Below are 19,991 nucleotides of genomic sequence, written 5' to 3' on the forward strand. Positions count from 1 at the left end.
TGGAAGTGGTTGTTGGGCCGGTGGTGACTTCTTTCGGTGGATTTGTGGATGTGATATTCTCAGTTGTGGTTTCTTCCTTTGTTGAAGTCTCAGCTGTGGTCGATGTAGCTACTTTTCCACTTGTTGAGGGTACCATAGTTGTTGTAGTTACAGTTGTCGGTTTTGGAATTGTGACTGTACTTGCTCCTGATGTTGTAGTTGAAGGATTTAATGATGAACTTGTGCTGATTTTAGGGGTCATCTCCATTGTTGTGGAAGACCAAGTTGAAGTAGATGTTGGTTCTGTTTTTGAAAAATATATATCTTTAGTTTACTAGGCCTGAAAATAACAATTTATCTTACCAAATAGCTCACATTTACAATTCTTAAGTTTAACATTTGAATTAAACGTATCTCATCATTACCACCGTAAGGTCTTCACAGGTCCACCCAAACCCAAATACTCAAGACCCCACCCGTGACCCTAGCTGCTGGGGTCGATTGCTGTTTTATTGTCATCAGGTCCCATGTCTTTATAAGTACAGCTGATAAACATGAGTGGACCCGAAATGACCCAATCAAAGCTCTGCATAGCCTATAGCATATAGTTTAATTTACGCAAATAAGGTTTATTTTCATACTTATAGAAGGCAAAATATAAAGTCATTTTTGTTAACCAGTGGAGAAACTTGGCTTATAAACGTAATTTTTTGATACTTGGGTCCAATCGGGTTTTGTCTAGACCCAGACCCCATAGGGTATGGGTCGGATCTAGGAACTGGTTGTCATCGGGTTTGGGTATAATTGTTCTTGGGTCCGTTCGTGTCCGAGTTTGATTGTCCTCGGGTCCATTCGGGTCCGGGTCCAACTTTTTGGACTCGAGAATATATTTACTAACACCTTACATACCAATTGCTATTAATTGCCATCAAGATTGCMATTTATAACTATGGTATTTAGAGAACATGTGGCTGCACTTTRATCATTCAAGAGTTTCTCTGCTTACCAGGTGTTGAAAAGTGGAAGACAGTTGTGGGCTTTAGCGTTGTCGTAGAGGCCTGTGTTGTTGTTGTGGTCAGAGGGGAAGTTGTGGTTGGTACTGGAGTTGTGTTCACTTGACAATGGGAAATGTTCCTGGTAATGGTTCCGTTCGCGGCGCAAACAGCAACTATGCAGTTACCAATCCCATCTGTTGTATTGTAGAGGATTGCTCCATATGGCTGTTGTTTACCATTATGCAAGCATGTACAAACTACAGGGGGGAAAGTATTTTACAATTAGATTCAATCAATGCTGCTTTGGTCAGTGCTAAATATGTTACTTTAATTTGATGATGTCATCCTTACCATTGACATCATAACTGCAGCTCACTCCAGTCATTGTGCAGTTGCTTAAAAAGAAGAACAATTTGTTAAACATTGAAATTATTCACAGGTTCAAATTAAATAGATATAAAGGTTTTGTTTAAAATACTAGTAAAGAGGTAAGACTAGTCAGGACTTGGTAACAAAGTAAGTTGTGAAATCCATGGGGAGCAGGGCACGTTTTCATATTGTCATACAACCATAATTGGCATCACTATGGAAAAACTAGCATGACCYTTCCAATCTTTGCCAAACCCCTGACCTCTTCCCCAGAATTAATATAAAGCAGAATACCTGGTACTTTCACAGTTAGAACATTCAGAATATGCTCTGAAATAGCACAGGTACTGTGAATTGAATGATTTCAACATACCATGTTTCACAGTTTTGTGCCGGAAGATTCTGTCCAGTGGTGTACTGGTTTCCTTCATAGTCAAAGCAGCCACATTGTTCCCTCTCCACACACTTCATTGTCTCCTCATTGAAGTAAGGTTGTGCCACAGGACAGTTAGGATAGCAGCCTGTAATAAGCACAATAGCCAAGAGGTTACAAAAGGTCAAGTCTTGTTAAGGATAACAGTAGTCAGTGTAAATGTAGCCTGAGGCTGCTCAGACACACAGCATGTATATGTATAACCATTGTTGGGGTCAGTTTCAATTACAATTGATATTCAGAAGTCATATCCATGTGAGACNTACTGTGAATTGAATGATTTCAACATACCATGTTTCACAGTTTTGTGCCGGAAGATTCTGTCCAGTGGTGTACTGGTTTCCTTCATAGTCAAAGCAGCCACATTGTTCCCTCTCCACACACTTCATTGTCTCCTCATTGAAGTAAGGTTGTGCCRCAGGACAGTTAGGATAGCAGCCTGTAATAAGCACAATAGCCAAGAGGTTACAAAAGGTCAAGTCTTGTTAAGGATAACAGTAGTCAGTGTAAATGTAGCCTGAGGCTKCTMAGACACACAGCATGTATATKTATAACCATTGTTGGGGTCAGTTTCAATTACAATTGATATTCAGAAGTCATATCCATGTGAGACARAATATGAGTTAGATGATCATWTCCCTACCTTCCAATGCTGGAATTAAACTAGAACAGTCTCCGGAAGGGTTTCTGCAGGTCTTCATACACTGAGCTCCACATGCCTTGTAGTGCCACTCACATTCTCCAGTGGGGTTGTAGTAATCACAGAACAGTGCTGTTTGTGGTGGACAAAATATGGTGAACAAAAAGTTTTCATTATTTGAACTAGAATAATGATCCTTTTCCATGATCAACTGTCCTATATGATAATGTGTCAACCTAGTCCAGTATTGAATTGACAAGCGCCTTAATGTAGTTGAAAATCACGTTTCAGACCAGAACCAAACATTTTTCAATTCAACCTTGWTTTTACTCAGCTCAGACTTCACTGTTGATTGTGAAGAAACTTACGGCAAATTCGAGGGGTTCTCCAGGCTACGCATGCTCCAGCTTCATTGCAGGCCTTTGCATAAGCTGCCACTGCGGTACAGAAGCACTCACAGTCTCCACCACTGTCACAAGCACATGAGTCTCTCACACAAGCATCGTAGTAAGGAGAGGGGTCCACCTTGAAAGCACAGCAATGTGTTGTAAGATATACAGAAGTTGCATGGTACATGGTGAAGTACATTTCTTTGTCCACAAAAGACAATCCACATATCTTACTAGTATTCAAATCAAATCAAATTTTATTGGTCACATACACATGGTTAGCAGATGTTAATGCGAGTGTAGCGAAATGCTTGTGCATCTAGTTCCGACYATGCAGTAATATCTAACAAGTAATCTAACAATTATTCAATCCTATTTTAATATATCCATACCTGGTTCTGGCAGGCTGCGAAGACATCACTCTTAATGATGCTGCACTGTTTCTGGGCCCAAGACGCTCTGTACGGGTTGGAGGCACATGGGTGCACTACAGCAGATACACTTGGGCAGCTTGATGAAACTTTCCAGCTGTTTCCAAATTCCACCGGATCAACAACTGTCGCCTGGGCTCTAGTGGTGAAGTCATTGTTTGCGTTGCCATCATAGTTTCCACACAGACCACACACTTGCCCCTGAAGAAAAGAGATCATGAATGAAAATGATTGATTTGGCAGGGTTCTACAAAAGTCTTGGTAATATCAGTTTTGACTGAATACTGAATTMATTTCTTCATCAGASTATCTTAATGTACCTGGTATTGTGGGCTAAGCTTGATAAAGAGACTGGTCTTCTTGTCCCACATGAGGATTAGACCACTTTTGACTTCAATAACCAGATAATTCCCCAGAAGGCTGATCTGTTTAGGAAACTGCTCTTGTGGAGTACTCCTGACAACTTGAGCGGTCCCATCTGCCAATATGAGCTCACTGGTCTGTAATAGAGAAATATGTATTCATACATAACTTGGTCTAAAATCAGATCTCAACTTGATGTTTGGTTGATGATTTGTTGATTGTTCTTTACACGAGGGATGGAATGTACAGTATTGTGTGAATTCAAGTTGCTCATTACCCCCAGGAAGAGCTTGATGGTCTTGGAGCAGGTGGTGCCTTTAGTTCCACAAGGAACATTCTCAGTGAGAACTCTGAAGCTGCCACTGCCATTAGTATTGCCACAGTAGTCCTGTGCGAAAGGAACATATTTGTAATATGTTTAAAATTCACACTTTCAATGCTGATACAATTCTACCAAATAAAGAGACACAAACCTGAATGAGAGTGTATTCACAGTTTCCATTAAAGTTGAACCTTTTCTCATCAAAGGTGATATAGTGACCCTCTCCGTAGATTGCACAAACTCCATCACAAAGATGTGTGGTACACTGCCATTGACTGTCCTTGCAAGTACTGTGAACAACACACACATAATGTCATAAAAATTGCCTGACATTTTTTTCATTATTTGTAAGTCTGTGTTCTTTATGTTTTCTCCCCCTGAGGTGTAAGACACAAAACAGGCATACCATGTATTGCAGTCAACCTTAAGAGTCTCTCCAGCTTGGTAAGTAGCTCCATTGTGAGAACAAGGACAAAGTTCCTCCTTGATGCAGTCTCCGTTCCCATCAGACACCAGTCCAGTGGGGCACATACAACCTGATGTGCACTCTGTGCTGATCTAAAGGGATTGAACAAAGTGCACACATAAGTCATGGCAAATTAAAGAGATATGGACTATGTTTTTGTACACCGGGGGAGGAGGGAAGTGGGTATTTGACATAATTGAGATTATCAAAAGTTTTTGTTCAGTCAACACAAAACTCAGTATAATAGTGACAGTATGTAACAATCCCATTTAGAGTGAATTAGGGACTCACACAGGTCATATCCAGAGTTTTGCAGCTCTTCTGACACTCTGAACCTGAAGCTCCTGGAGGTGCAGTTGAGCAGTTGAAGAAAACCATTGGCAGTGTGCATACTGGGGATATATGAGAATACAAGTAAAAAAAACTATTTTCAATTCTCAAACAAGCAGAATATAATTATCATATATCCAGACATATCCACATTCATCATCATCATTAATCACATTGTTTTACATGAATTGCTTGAATCCTCTTGGTTAATTTCAAATGTACCTGTTTTGTGAAGGATGCATGTAAAGGGYTAAATCATATTAGCCATATTTTTTATAAATTAATTGATCAATTAAATTAATAAATTGAAAGCAAAGATCATAAACTTACTAAATAGTCTTGCTCCCCCAGTGCAACTCAGTGTCCCTTGTCTGCAAGTACTGTAATATAGTTACAGTATTAATAGTTATAGATAGTAAGATAATCAAATKAACAGCAAATATCATTATGACATGATTTAATACACAGTTTTGAATATAGGTTTCATTTGTATTTATTTTGGTCTCCTAGCTTTATATGTATGAGGCAGGTTCTTACCAGGTGGCACCGTCTCTGCTGATAGTCTCTCCTGCAGGGACCACCGAGCCCTTGTCATAGCAGGGACAGTTGGTCGGGGCAACACACTGGCCARCCTCGTCCATGTAGGTGCCCTCTGCACAGCCACAGCCGTCCACCAGAACAAACTTCACCTGGCAAGATTGGTCTGTCATGCTCAGTGAGCGGCAGGTGCGTCCACAGCTGGTCATGTTGTAGGTATAAACTGTTTGACTGGGACAGGTGGCGAATTTATCTGAGAAAAGTCATTAGRTATGAGTAGTATTAGCAATATATTGATTTCCATATATCTTTTTGTATTTGTGCAGTTTTCAGGTTATTTGTATTTAGTAACTACTGTTGTTGTTTCAGTAAAATCATTCTATTCTAATCAATTTTCAGCACTCATTATAATGACACATTGCGAGAGGTCTCCATGGTGCCGTGCTGTCTACTCACTGCAGATAGTGTCTCTCCAGCCACTGAGCTGGATACCCTCGGCAGCACAAGCGTGGACATAAGAGGAGACGGCAGCACACATGCAGTCCTCACTTTTCTCACAGTTACAGCTGTCATACATGCAGTTCTGTTGGAAAAAGAGTCAAAGTGTGTCAAGACTATAACCTCATCACATAAGAGTTTAATGATTTTACTTTATGATTGTATCCTTCTTAATAACTAACTTACGGTTTTGTAGGTGTCTGGTCTTATTTCAGAATGGCAAGGGGAGAACACTCCTTTAGGATCCGATAACATGGAACACCAGTGCTGGGCATATTTCTCTGTGAAAAAGACAATCATAATATCAACATAAGCATATACTATCTTATATAACTTTGTTATAATCATTCAAATAGTGATTMATCTGTAGGCTTAATAAATATGTACCATTTTCGATGCTCAAACTGCAGGGGTTTTCAAAGCTAGTCTTGACATCAGGGCAGCTGGCCATGGTTTTCCATGTGTTGGCAAAAGCTACAGCTGTGCCCTCCACCAATCCACTGATGACTCTGAACTCATCTGCCTGAACATCATTGTAGTTTCCGCAAAGGCCTGTGGAAAATAATTGAAGSCATATGATGTTATTAGATGTTTATGAATAGAGATACCGAAGAAAAAGGTATGAAACTGATGGATGAATCTGAAGCATACCACAGGTTGTTCCTTTGTAGGATGAGATGGCAGTTATGTAGATCTGCATAACTGGTGAAAGCTGGATCTGAAGTTGAACTCCAAGAGTTGTCTGGATAACAATGTAGAATGAGGAGGGCTTGAAGACGGTCACTTCAGCTGCAATACATTAAATAAATAGATGGACATCATTAAGGCTTCATCTAGTGAATATAAATKATATGGAGTTCATACACTGATCCACACTACAATTTAATTTGGCATTACAATGGATWGTCTCACCTGTATTGAGTGGGAGCTGAGAAAGAATCTGATTTACAAAAACACTTCCACATGACTGGACTCGGATCACCTGTGAATTAGATAAGATAATGGATTCAAAAAAAATCTAATTGGTTCATATATTATTTTTTTTTGAACAATCCCCTCTAGACACAAACATTACCATGCATGAGCATTTTAAAAGATTGCAAACAGCCTGGCAATATTTGCCAAATCAGGGCAATTTTAAGAAGGTTATTGTGTGTGTAGTCAAAAAGTTTTAGGGACATTTATTTGCAAGCCAGTATAATTATCTTCAAGAAGTGATTTGGTTTGGAAATAGGTTGACAGGTCATTCTGTTATTTTCTCTGAAACATATTTGGAGAGTTGCCTTACAGTGGATCTGCTGGAGAGGGCWAGGGTAACAGCCCTCATACACGTCTCAGTGTCAGTCAACCCACACTTCACAATGTCTCCCAGCACGGTGAATTCAGTTCCATTGCATTGCTGAAAGAAAACCAGCATGAGTTTGAAGGCAAAAACATGAAATGAGAGTGACTCACTTAAAGATTGACCCCTTTGGACACGTCTACATCAACATATGGCTTGAGGAAAAGCTATTTTACCTCACCTTTGCACTGAAAAGTTCTACTGAATGTTTTCTACTAGTTTATATTGCTTTGCTATGCTGCACCAGTTGCACTGACCTTGGTCAGAATGTAAGAGCAGTCCCCATGGAAGGTGTAGGCTTTCCCATCATAGGTGGTGATGTGGGTTCCTCCCTCCACAGAGCAGGTCCCAGGACAGTCCTTGTCTGTACAGGCCCACTGACCACCAGCACAGGTGCTAAAGGGAACATTTACAGGCTCATCTCACAACTGCATTCATATGGTATTTTAGAAATATTTACATGCATTCAGTTTTAATAATCACACTGTAGAGTTTGGCATGATTCATGAAAATGAGGCATGGGATATGTGATGTTTAAATCAGATGATGTACTTGGCCTACCATTCTTTACAGTTGCTGGTGTAAGATTCTCCAGATTTGTATACTTGTCCAATGTGGACACAAAGGCATTCGCTCACTGGAATACAGCCACTGTTGCTGACATCATCAAAAACAGTACCTATTTGGTGAGAGATCAGRCAKAATTTTAAGACAACATTCAGAAAGATTTTAGTTCCTGACAGAAAATTATTCCTTTTCACTGTTTAAGAGATTGCTATAACTGCATTCAGTAAGGAGTGTTATTCTAATGTTTACTTTACACAGAGAACTGCAATGACTCCAGGAAGTAACTGAGAAAAACATTCATTATTTACTCCTTCCTTTGTCACCTTACTCAGATACTTTGCACACATTGACATAATTGGTAAAGGTGTGGTGTTTTCATGATGTGCTTTAGGTTAACTTGTACAACAGAGTTGTAGTGGTGTGGGGGCTGTGCTTTGGCAAAGTGGGTGGGGTTATATCCTGCCTGTTTGGCCCTGTCCGGAGGTATCGTCGGATGGGGCCACATTGTTCTTCGACTCTCTGTCCTCAGCCTCCTATTTATGCTGCAGTAGTTTATGTGTCGGGGGGCTAGAGTCAGTCTGTTATATCTGGAGATTTCACCTGTCTTATCCGGTGTCCTGTGTGAATTTAAGTATGCTCTCTAATTCTATCTTTCTTTCTCTCTTTCATTATTTCTTTATTTCTCTGTCTCGGAGGACCTGAGCCCTAGGACCATGCCTCAGGACTACCTGGCTTGATGACTCCTTGCTGTCCTCAGTCCACCTGGCCGTGCTGCTGCTCCAGTTTCAACTGTTCTGCCTGCGGCTATGGAACCCTGACCTGTTCACTGGACGTGCTACTGTCCCATACCTGCTGTTTCAACTCTCTAGAGACAGCAGGAGCGGTAGAGATACTCTGAATGATCGGCCATGAAAAGCCAACTGACATTTACTCCTGAGGTGCTGACCTGTTGCACCCTCGACAACCACTGTGATTATTATTATTTGACCCTGCCGATTCATCTATGAACATTTGAACATCTTGGCCATGTTCTGTTGTAATCTCCACCCGGCACAGCCAGAAGAGGACTGGCAACCCCTCATAGCCTGGTTCCTCTCTAGGTTTCTTCCTAGGTTTTGGCCTTTCTAGGGAGTTTTTCCTAGCCACCGTGCTTCTACACCTGCATTGCTTGCTGTTTGGGGTTTAAGGCTGGATTTCTGGTCATCACTTTGAGATATCAGCTGATGTAAGACAGGCTTTATAAATACGTTTGATTTGATTTGAACCTATGTGGTACCTAGAGGACAGAAGCAGCCGTCTGTACAGTGGTCTTCACACAACTCGCTGGCCTCTGGGTTGGAGCAGGTGTCAACACAGGKGCTTCCACACTCCTGGTACTCCATGTTGTAGGGGCATGTCTTATCTGAGAAAATAAAGATTGTGATTAACTGTTTCCTTAAAATAGATTGTGAACATGATCATTTAGTGTTTGCTGGTCATGTTGTATATGCATGCTTACAGCAGAACTGTTCAGTCCTCCATTGCTGGGGCTTCCCCCCTGCGTGAACACACTGACGGGAGTACTCTGAGATGGTGTTGCACAGGCAGAAGGAGTTGGTGCTGTTATCACAGTGGCACAGGTCTGCAAGGCAGGTCTTGATGAAGGAGTCCATGTCCAAATAATTAGCGCAGCTACTGAAAGCTGCACTGGAGAGTAGCTGCTGACAAAATTCCTACAAATAGAGACAAACCACAAAAGGTTACCATATAGAAAACATTTGTTGGATCACATGGATTAATTGCTATTTCTAACTTCTATTAACATTGTTTTGTATTCTTCTTCTGTGGTTTGAATTGGGATACCTCATCTCCACAACTCTCCGCGGAAGTTAGCATAGGCTCCTCACAGACTTCCAGAGGGCCATCCAGTTTCCAGAGGTTTCCATAGTCAGAGCTAGAGAGTTTCCCACCTGCAACAACACAGACATTGACAATTAGTTTTTCCACCTGCAGTATGTAATGTAGGTACATTTCAGTTTTGGCATTTTCAGAAATTATTTTACCATTGATGATGAACTCGTTGTATGTTTGGACTTCATTGAAGTCACCACAGAGTCCGCAGGTCTGGTTTCTGTACTTCTCGTTCATTTCAATCTGTAGAATGACAGGTGTTGAGTAAAAAAAATCTCATCCTGTTCAGCACCATTCACGTGTTCAGTCTTGGCTATCCTCCATGTTTATAACCTATCTTTTTGTTAGTCTTATATTAGGGAGTGACAGAAAATGTAATTCAAATCTACAAATATTTGCAAACACTTCATCAAATAAACATTGGAACATTAGCCTGTGTGTGTATAGCGTATACATCTTCACATATCCTGTTTAATTCATCCTCGTTCTTCAGGTAATTCTGCCTTTCAATGTTAATATTTTAGGAGGGGAGTAGACAGTGCTTCAGCCAACAAGGTGCAGCCAAAAACAGGTGTCTCCCCCATCACGATCAACTGCTGATCATTGCCATTGAAGGCAAAGATGCTATGCTTTTAATCTAAAGAAAAATGTAACATTATTAACTAATCAACCATTGAAGAGTAAAATTAAGAAAAGCAGGTATTTTACCATTAGGGAGTCATCCTTGTTCCAAACAGCAACCAGCCCCAGTTTGGCTACGACCTTCACATTAGATGTAGTCTTCACGATGCTGACTCCAGACAAGCTGAACGGCAGGGTCACCCTTCAGGAGGAAGAAGATGTTTAAAGGTCATCCAATACATTATGATTATAATTATTATTAAATTCCAGAATGTAGCACATAAAATCCYCAAGAGAGGTGCTTGCAGAATGGCGAATCAGTCAAATGACAGGGAAACTCACGTCTGCCCATTGACCACAACAACACCCTTGGATAGCTCCACCACTACACCATCCAGCTTCATGGTGATCTTGCTAATGGTGGGCTGGTTGTCCACCACCTGCCGCCTCATCTGTATGTTGAAAGYCTCATAGCTGCTCTTACACAGTGAGGTCACAACATGGTTGCAGGTGGAGGGGAGCTGGAAAAAGTACCCGTCGAAGGTCTTGAAGTGGTAGTTACCCCATGTGCTGCAGACCTGGTCATTGTGTGAGGCATTCACTCCTKAGGGACAAGGAATACAAATGTCAGTTCCTTCTTAGCTTATTGATGGATACCCAGTCATTTATTCAKTGTGCATTCTGTCAGTCATTTACCTGAAAGTGTGGGTATCGTTGTGATCATTGTCGGGATGATTGTTACACTTGTKGTGGGGCTCACTGAAATAAAAGCAATTCATGAGTATTTTACAATATTATATGTACATTCCGGATGGAATTCAATCATTGCAGATTTAGATTGTTGCACTGCGCTTTTAGAAGTGTATTTGATTTGCACAGCAGTATGTCCAGACGAAGGGACATTTGAAGCATGATGTGACCCATTCAATATTTATGGCGAACCTAAGGCTCCATTAAATCCGTATCGCCGAAGTTCAGTGCTATCGTGCAATTTAATTTTAAAGGGAATGTTCCTGCGTTCGCAGAGTCTTCTGTGCCTGAACCACAGTACTTTGATGCTCTATGAATTGCATAGGTGTGGTCAAAGCTTTTGGAATGCTCAGCCCTGGCTGACAGGTCATCCGACAAATAAAACGAACATGAAGATTTCTTAATCAAGTGTCATCTGCTTTGTAAACTAAACACATTGAATTCCGATGACTGTTCAGTTCCTATTTTACATATTTAGGCATCAGATGTTCCCTGTCAGTATTATTTGAGCAATATCAGACATTTGACATACTTACCAAAACTGTTATTTTAAAGATATGCACTTGAGTTTTGTCTGTATTCTGTTCTTGTTTTTGTTCCTGATCAAAAACAAATTCTAAAGTACCAACACACACCCAGTGGGGGGGGGTGCTTTATGTATTTATAACACTATAAACTATGTTACAACCACTCATGATAACAATCATTAATGATAACGATTTCTAAAAGGTTATAGATTTTTCACCATAAATGTGTAACATTTTCACATTTAGACGGAAACAATCTAAAAGAAAAAGGTCTCATGCACTGAGGCTAGGAAACACTGTCACCACCGATAAATCTGCGATAATTGAGAATTTCAAAAAGCATTTTTCTACAGCTGGCCATGCTTTCCACCTGGCTACCACTACCCCGGTCAACAGCCCTGCACCCCTCACTGCAACTTGCCCAAGCCCATTTCTCCTTCACCCAAATCCAGATAGCTGATGTTCTGAAAGAGCTGCAAAATCTGAACCCCTACAAATCAGCAGGGCTAGACAATCTGGACCCTCTCTTCCTAAAATTATAAGCCAAAATTGTTGCAACCCCTATTACTAGCTCGTTCAACCTGTCTTTCGTATCGTCTGAGGTCCCCAAAGATTGGAAAACTGTCGCGGTCATCCCCCTCTTCAAAGGGGGAGACTCTAGAGTCTAGACCCAAACTGCTACCGACCTATTTCTATCCTACCCTACCTTTCTAAGGTCTTCGAAAGCCAAGTTAACAAACAGATCACCAACCATTTCGAAACCCACCGTACYTTCTCCGCAATGCAATCTGGTTTCAGAGCTGGTCATGGGTGCACCGCAGCCACGCTCAAGGTCCTAAACGATATCATAACTGCCATCAATAAGAGACAATACTGTGCAGCTGTATTCATCGACCTGGTCAATCCTTTCGGCTCTGTCAATCACTGCATTCTTATCGACAGATTCAACAGCCTTGATTTCTCAAATGACTGCCTCAACAGGGCCTGTTGTCCGGACCTCTGGCAGTCTCTATGGGGGTGTCACAGGGTTCAATCCTCGGGCCGACTCTTTTCTCTGTATACATCAATGATGTCGCTCTTGCTGCTGGTGATTCTCTGATCCACCTCTATGCAGACGACACCATTCGGTATACTTCTGGCCCTTCCTTGGACACTGTGTTAACTAACCTCCAGACGAGCTTCAATGCTATACAACTCTCCTTCCGTGGCCTCCAACTGCTCTTAAATGCAAGCAAAACTAAATGCATGCTCTTCAACCGATCGCTGCCCACACCTGCCCACCCGTCCAGCATCACTACTCTGGACGGTTCTGACTTAGAATATGTGGACAACTACAAATACCTAGGTGTCTGACTAGACTGTAAACTCTCCTTCCAGACTCACATTAAGCATCTCCAATCCAAAATGTTATCTAGAATCGGCTTCCTATTTCGCAACAAAGCATCCTTCACTCATGCTGCCAAACATACCCTCGTAAAACTGACCATCCTACCGATCCTTGACTTCGGCGATGTCATTTACAAAATCGCCTCCAACACTCTACTCAGCAAACTGGATGCAGTCTATCACAGTGCCATCCATTTTGTCACCAAAGCCCCATATTCTACCCACCACTGCGACCTGTATGYTCTTGTTGGCTGGCCCTCACTTCATATCCATCGCCAAACCCACTGGCTCCAGGTCATCTATAAGTCGTTGCTAGGTAAAGTCCTGCCTTATCTCAGCTCACTGGTCATCATAGCAGCACCCACCCGCAGCACGCGCTCCAGCAGGTATATTTCACTGGTCACCCCCTAAGCCAATTCCTCCTTCGGCCGCCTTTCCCTCCAGTTCTCTGCTGCCAATGACTGGAACAAACTGCAAAAATCACTGAAGCTGGAGACTCATATCTCCATTACTAGCTGAAATCACCAACTGTCAGAGCAGCTCACAGATCACTGCACCTGTACATAGCCAATCTGTAAATAGCCCATCCAACTACCTCATCACCATATTGTTATTTATTTTATATATTTTGCTCCTTTGCACCCCAGTACCGCTACTTGCACACTCATCTTCTGCACATCTATCACCCCAGTGTTTAATTTGCCTTACTGTAAGAATTTTGCCACTATGGCTTATTTATTGCCTCACCCCCATTACCCTACCTCATTTGCACACACTGTATATAGACTTTCTCTTTTGTATTATTGACTGTATGTAAGTTTTTTCCCTGTGTAACTCTGTGTTGTTGTTTGTGTCGCACTGCTTTGCTTTATCTTGGCCAGGTCGCAGTTATAAATGAGAACTTGTTCTCAACTAGCCTACCTAGTTAAATAAAGGTGAAAATATATATATTTTTTTTAATAAACAAATGTGTATAAGTAACAGAACTAGGATGAAAACTTCAATGAATAATGTAATCATACGATCGTAGGAAATGTGTGTGCTGCCCTAAAGCAGAAAACAGGGAAACCGTTATTACTGATTGAGTAAAAACTGCTACTGTATGCCGACTGTTGAATTCTTCAAAATGCATGTATAATACATGTAATCACTTTTCTGTGTGTTTGTACATTTCTGAATAGCTAACACATAAATATTTTTGATAATGAGATGTTACATTAAATATATATATATATATATATATAGAGAGAGAGAGAGAGAGAGAGAGAGAGAGAGATATTATCAAATCTGAAAGTCACCTTCCCTTCTGATTTAGGCTAATGAATGAATATTCTACCAACCTGTTTGTGTTGATTTGATCAGTAGTGCCAGGCATATCAGCCTCCATATCGGTGTATCCTTGGTTGTCCCCATGGTGATCCTGTGGGTAGTGAACAGGTCCTACACAGGTGATATGAGAGAGGTGCTTAGGATGGATCTGGTTTTTATAACCACCTGTATTTGAGGAGGGACCTTAAAGGTTAACACAAAGGTGGGGCCACCGGTTAAACATGACTCAATGACGACTTTAAAACTTGAATGTTCTGTCTTATGAGGTTTTTTAGTACATTAAGCATGAGCATTTACATACAGATTTAGCTATTTTTATTAAGTATTCGATTATTGGGATTAGTTGTGTACCCCTATTGTTATTATAAACTCAGGGGGTTCATAATGTCCTTTATTATAGACCTACACATCTATATTGCACAAGAGAAGTTACTTAATAGTCTTATGTGATTCCATTTTTACAAGGAGAGGTGTCTTCCTTCCTCATCCAGTATCTATCTCAGGCAGCAGCTCCACTCCAGTGGTTTAAGCATTTGGTATTGTTTTAGGATCCCCCTTATTCTGAAAGCAGCAGATACTCCTCCTGGGGTCCACAATTCAATACATGCTTTTTCTTTACGTAATGTATATTTTAATGTATAATTACAGATACATTCATTATAAGTAGTGAGATTTGATAGAAAAAGGTGCATCTCCATGGCCATCCCAAACTCTGGCAATGTATAACGGATTAATAATACATTAATCCACTTTATTGGCTCAGTATCTTGAGCACACATTGTCCAAATGCAAACATTTGTCTCTCTGCTGTTGCTCAAAGGAGTCATCCTACTAATTGTATTCATAGTTAGTATTCATGGACTAGTGTGACTCACGAAGCTGATACAGGAACTGCATCCTGATAAAAAAATTATCCATTGTTTTCAAAATAATTGACACTGATGTGAAGAAACTATTATGTTAATCACTTCAGATTTCTTATATGGCCACTAAGTCTATCAATAGTATCAACCTACTCTTTTTGGTTTAAAAATGTTAATTCAACAGGACTGACTAGTTGGGAATATATGCTACATACCCCCTATGCTGTTGCAAAATGTACTTTTTTAACATATGTGTTGAGTAGCATATCTACATTTTCCAAATGTATGTTTGAAAATGTAACATTCATTTTTTTGTCAAACCATCCCTGTTCAATTGGTGGTTGTCATTTTAGGCTTATGGTTATTAAGTTTAGACACACTAAGCATACATTTAAGTCTCAACATACTGGAAATATGCTCCATTTTCTTTTACTAAACATAAATATCACACTAACCGACCAAAATGTAAACATTTTACTAAAAACCCATTAAAGAAGTTTGCTCTACCTGCATGCCTGTAATGGAGATGCAGGGAGTCGGAAGCAGGTGCAGTTGGTGAGTTTAATAATAACGAACATGGAGAGATACAAAACAAAAGAAGTGTCTGGACAAGAAAACAGAACCAATACTTCTTGATGAGTGAGGCTACAGAGTGCTAGATAAAGGGGAAGTAGTCAAGATAGTGATGAAGTTCAGGTGTGCATAATGATGAGGCGCAGGTGTGCGTAATGATGGTTGCCAGGACCGGTGGTCCAGGTGGATGCCGGCCAGGGGGGCGGCCCCGAGTGCAAGGAGCAGGCCGATCCCGATGGCGAAGGTGGAAATCTCGGGATCTAGAATATCATCCACCAGGACCCAACACCACTCCTCTGGACCGTACCCCTCCCAGTCCACCAGGTACTGGAGCCAGCCCCCATGACATCAGGAATCCAGGAGGGATCTGATGGCATAGGCAGGGCTCCCCTCGATGTCCAGGGGAGGTGGAGGGGTGTCATGGGGGACGGCATCAGCCAGGACACCAGAAACCAACGGCCTGAGGGAAACATGAAAAAGGGTGAGATCCGGTAGTTAGTGGGGAGCTGTAACCTATATATGTTACCTTGTTGACCCTCCGGAGAACCTTAAACACCACAAACTGGGGGCTCAGCTTCATACAGGGCAGGCGGAGTGGGAGGTTCCTGGTGGAGAGCCAGACGCGAACACGGGAGCCTCACTGCAATGGTGATCCGCCTGCTCCTTTTGGCGGAGGATGGCATGCTGGAGCCTCACCTGGGCATCGTTCCAAACCTCAGTGCTTCTGAACCACTCATCTACCGCAGGAGCTTCGATCTGGCTCGGGGTCCACAGAGCCAGGGCTGGCTGGTATCCCAGAACACATTGGAAGGCAGTCAGCCCGGTGGAGGAGTGACGCAATGAATTGTGGGCGTACTCTGCCCAGGAAAGGAATTGGGCCCACTCCCCCTGCCAGTGACTCCTCAGGAACCTCCCTAGCTCTTGGTTCATCCTCTCCACCTGCCTGTTAGACTAAGAAGTCAGGCTGACCATGACCCCCAGCTTCTCCGGAAGATCAGTGCTAGAAGACCTCCTGGAACAGTGCCTCAGCAACCTGGAGAGTGGCAGGGAGACCAGAGAGAGGGATAAAACAGCAGGATTTAGAGAATCTGTACACAACCACCAAAATGGTGGTGAAACAGAGGGGATATCAGTGACAAATCAATATACAGATGAGACCAGGTACGCTGAGGCACAGGAAGGGGAAGGAGTTTCCCTGCTGGAGCGTGCCAAGGAGATTTAGTTTGGGCACATACGGAACAGGAGTTGACATAGCGAGTGATGTCCTGTGCCAAGGTGGGCCACCAGTAGTTTCCAGCGATTGAATAGTGCAGGTGATACCAGATGTCCAGCGACGACAGCTGTGCATGCCCAGGTCCACAGCCAATCCATTATCCCTGTGGGAACATAGGTGCGTAGCAGGTGCGGGTTCCCTTTCCAGGGCCTGGCGAATGTCCACATCTATGTCTCAGAGCATGAGGCCWACGACTCAAGTGGGTGGAATTATGGGTGCACTCAGGACAGGAACCTCTCCCGAATCGAAGAGAAGGGACAGGGCATTGATGTTCTTTGAAGCTGGGCAATATGTCAGAGTGAAGTTGACTCTAGTGAAGGGCCTACCTTGCTTGGCATGGGTTCAGCCGCCTCCCTGTCCGTATGTACTCCAGGTTCTGATGGTCAGTGAGGATGAGAAATCCTTGGCGCCCTCCAGCCAGTGTCTCCACGCCTCTAATGCCAACTTCACCGCCATGTGGTCCCGATCTCCAACATTATAGTTTCTCTTTGCAAGAGGCAGTTTCTTTGAGTAAAATGCACATGGATACAATTTCTGTGGATTACCTTGTCATTGGGACAGGAGAGCCCCCACATCCACTTCTGAAGCATCCACTTCCACCACGAAGGTAAGGGAAGACCCCCATGAAAGGGACAAAAACGAATGGCAACTTATTGGCATTGGACGAACCATATACACAATCGCAAATACCACTCAAATGGACGGCAGTTCATCAAAACCATATTGCAAGCGGAACATGGCAAATGCCAAGTGTCATCCGGGGGGCCGAGGCTGTTTCAATGCACCTAGTCTTGTGATTCTGGGACTTTTCTAAATGTAATTTTCATGACGTTCAAAATGAATTGAAGTTATTGCAAATGGACGAGGCGGTTTCTCTGCTTGAGAACCTTCTAGAGCCACATAACTCACCGTGCACTACCGATTTAAGCTCTAGAACAGGTTTCTAAAGTTTCAGAGCTCTTGGTCCGACAGATCTTTGATGGTGCGTTTGCTGGTATCTATTGCAGCAGGCTCAGTGGGTCTGTAAGCCCCACACTGTGTTACTCCATCCTGGCTGTGTGTGTGTGTGTGTGTGTGTGTGTGTGTGTGTGTGTGTGTGTGTGTGTGTGTGTGTGGTTTTTTTCTTTTCTTGGACATCTGATGGGAGAAATAACTGATTTACAGTTCATGATGGTTGCCTAATCACACATATGAAATTTTGGAAATATGTGAACTTTTTAACCCTTCGAAACAGCCCCTATGACCCCAATTTAAGGCACTGCCGGTTGTCACAGGAATATGGAAGTAAACACATATCCTCATTGGGGTAGGCTTTTATAGAATGCTGAGTTTCAAGTCTTTACGTTAAGAACTGACTGGTTTATAGAAGGTTGAATGCAGTCTTTTCCCTAACTGCAGATTGTGACATCAAAACATATTTTAGGGTGAATTTAACCACTTCCAGGTTGCTCCAGGAAGCTTAGAATCAACACAGGTAATCCTCATAGTGGCCTGATGGATTGTCATCGAAGACAGTTTGATATGGCAATCATAACCCACATAGGCTTCAGGTTGAAGTTAAGGGAGCAGGCAATGTATTCCTATGGGGAGAGATGTCATTGTAAACTGTTAGATGAAAACACCCTGTTTTCACTGTTACGGGTTAATTCCATACGGTCAAGGTTTGCACAGATCGGGAGGACTTTAGGCACGTTCCTGTGGTTGAATTGTGTTTCTAAACTTAATGGTTCTGCCACTGTCACCCAAAAGCACCTCAAAATTAGGCCAGGCTTCATTTTGGGCTTACTTTTTTGCACAGTCGCTGCGGTCAAACCGAGCGAGCTATGGTCAAGTGGGGCATCTCGTTGAACTCGACACAGCCTAGAGACTACGGTGATGCCATTGTAGGCTCTGTGTGTCTTTAAGTCCCACACTATGTCACTCCAGTGGTGCAGAGCCTGCATGCAGATCATTGGCACAATCCCAGGGGCTATGAGGAGGGAGACAGATGGCAAGGGTCTAGTAGAAAACCTCCCCCAGGTCTTGATATACCTACGGGATGTTGAGCTGAAGGGCCGATGCTCCCAAAGGAGGTTATCCAGACGGATGGCCATCGCGATGCGTGCATCCAAGGAGAGGGTGTCGTCTTGGCATGCCAACTCCGTCTGAACCTCTTCGCGCAGTCCCCCCCCCCCACCCTCTACCCTCCAGTGGATGATCGAAGAAACTTCTGAACAGAGCCATGAACCTCTCGTAGGAACCCAGCTCCTCCTCTCCCAGACGGCTGTAGCCCACACCAATGCCCGTCCGGTCAGCAGGGAAATAACCGTGGCAACCTTGGACCTCTCGGTGGTGGGGGCTCCCGTCTGATGGCCGATATAGAGGGAGCACTGGAATGGAAAGCCACATGATTTAGATGGAGTCCTATCATGTTTGTCCGGGAGGGAGAATCAGGCGTCTCTGACCTGGGCGGGGGCACTGGATAGGCTGGGGTACTGGCTCGACTCGTGGTAGAGAATCCTACGCTAGTTGGAGGTGACGCCCCTCGGGTAATGTCAAGGCGTTGAAAAACGCAGAGGACCTCATCCATAGCCGTCCTCAGTGGCACCATCTGGTCGTGGTGTTGGCGAAGTAGGTGTTCCTGTTCACCGACCATCTGGGAGATGTCTTGATTACCTGCTGCTTCCATTTGCTGAGGYAGTATTCTGTAACGGAGATGCAGGGAGTCTGGAAGCAGGTGTAGTTGGTGAGTTTAATAATAACGAACATGGCGAGATATAAACCAAAAGCAGCATCTGGACAAGAAAACAGAACCAATACTGCCTGATGAGTGAGGCTACAGAGGGCTAGATAAAGGGGAAGTAATCAAGGTAGTGATGAAGTCCAGGTGTGCATAATGATGGTTGCCAGGTGTGCGTAATGATGGGTTGCCAAGACCGGTGGTTAGTAAACCGGCGACATCGAGTGCCAGAGTGGGAGAAGGTGTGACAATGCCTATCCATATTTCATTTTACATTGACACTAATTTATTTTACCAACAATGTACAGGTAACTGACAAAATAAGGGAAACACTTGAGTAATTGAGGGACACAATTATATTGAAAGCAGGTGCTTCCAAACAGGTGTGATTCCTAAGTT

At 42.8% G+C, this 19,991-nt stretch overlaps 1 protein-coding gene across 1 annotated transcript; it reads right to left on the bottom strand.

Moving 5' to 3' along the window:
• Position 1: 1 nt before the first annotated feature.
• Positions 2-14,287, bottom strand: LOC111974461 (mucin-5AC-like; the record flags this gene model as incomplete). The annotated part of the gene is made up of 30 exons (XM_024147534.2): positions 14,176-14,287; positions 10,869-10,931; positions 10,515-10,776; positions 10,260-10,374; positions 9,704-9,794; positions 9,504-9,610; positions 9,160-9,373; positions 8,938-9,063; positions 7,656-7,773; positions 7,352-7,490; positions 7,041-7,151; positions 6,665-6,734; positions 6,404-6,541; positions 6,140-6,304; positions 5,939-6,033; positions 5,711-5,837; positions 5,255-5,507; positions 5,048-5,097; positions 4,679-4,779; positions 4,328-4,479; positions 4,073-4,211; positions 3,877-3,987; positions 3,557-3,736; positions 3,198-3,437; positions 2,785-2,941; positions 2,420-2,548; positions 1,717-1,864; positions 1,326-1,369; positions 986-1,231; positions 2-282 (listed from the first exon to the last, which is right to left on the bottom strand). Coding segments are annotated over exons 1-30 (4,245 nt in total), but the record flags the coding sequence as incomplete, so codon positions are not given.
• Between the last annotated feature and the right edge of the window lie 5,704 nt (positions 14,288-19,991).

This window comes from Salvelinus sp. IW2-2015, linkage group LG15, assembly GCF_002910315.2.
Source record: "Salvelinus sp. IW2-2015 linkage group LG15, ASM291031v2, whole genome shotgun sequence".
Classification (NCBI taxonomy): Eukaryota; Metazoa; Chordata; class Actinopteri; order Salmoniformes; family Salmonidae; genus Salvelinus; species Salvelinus sp. IW2-2015.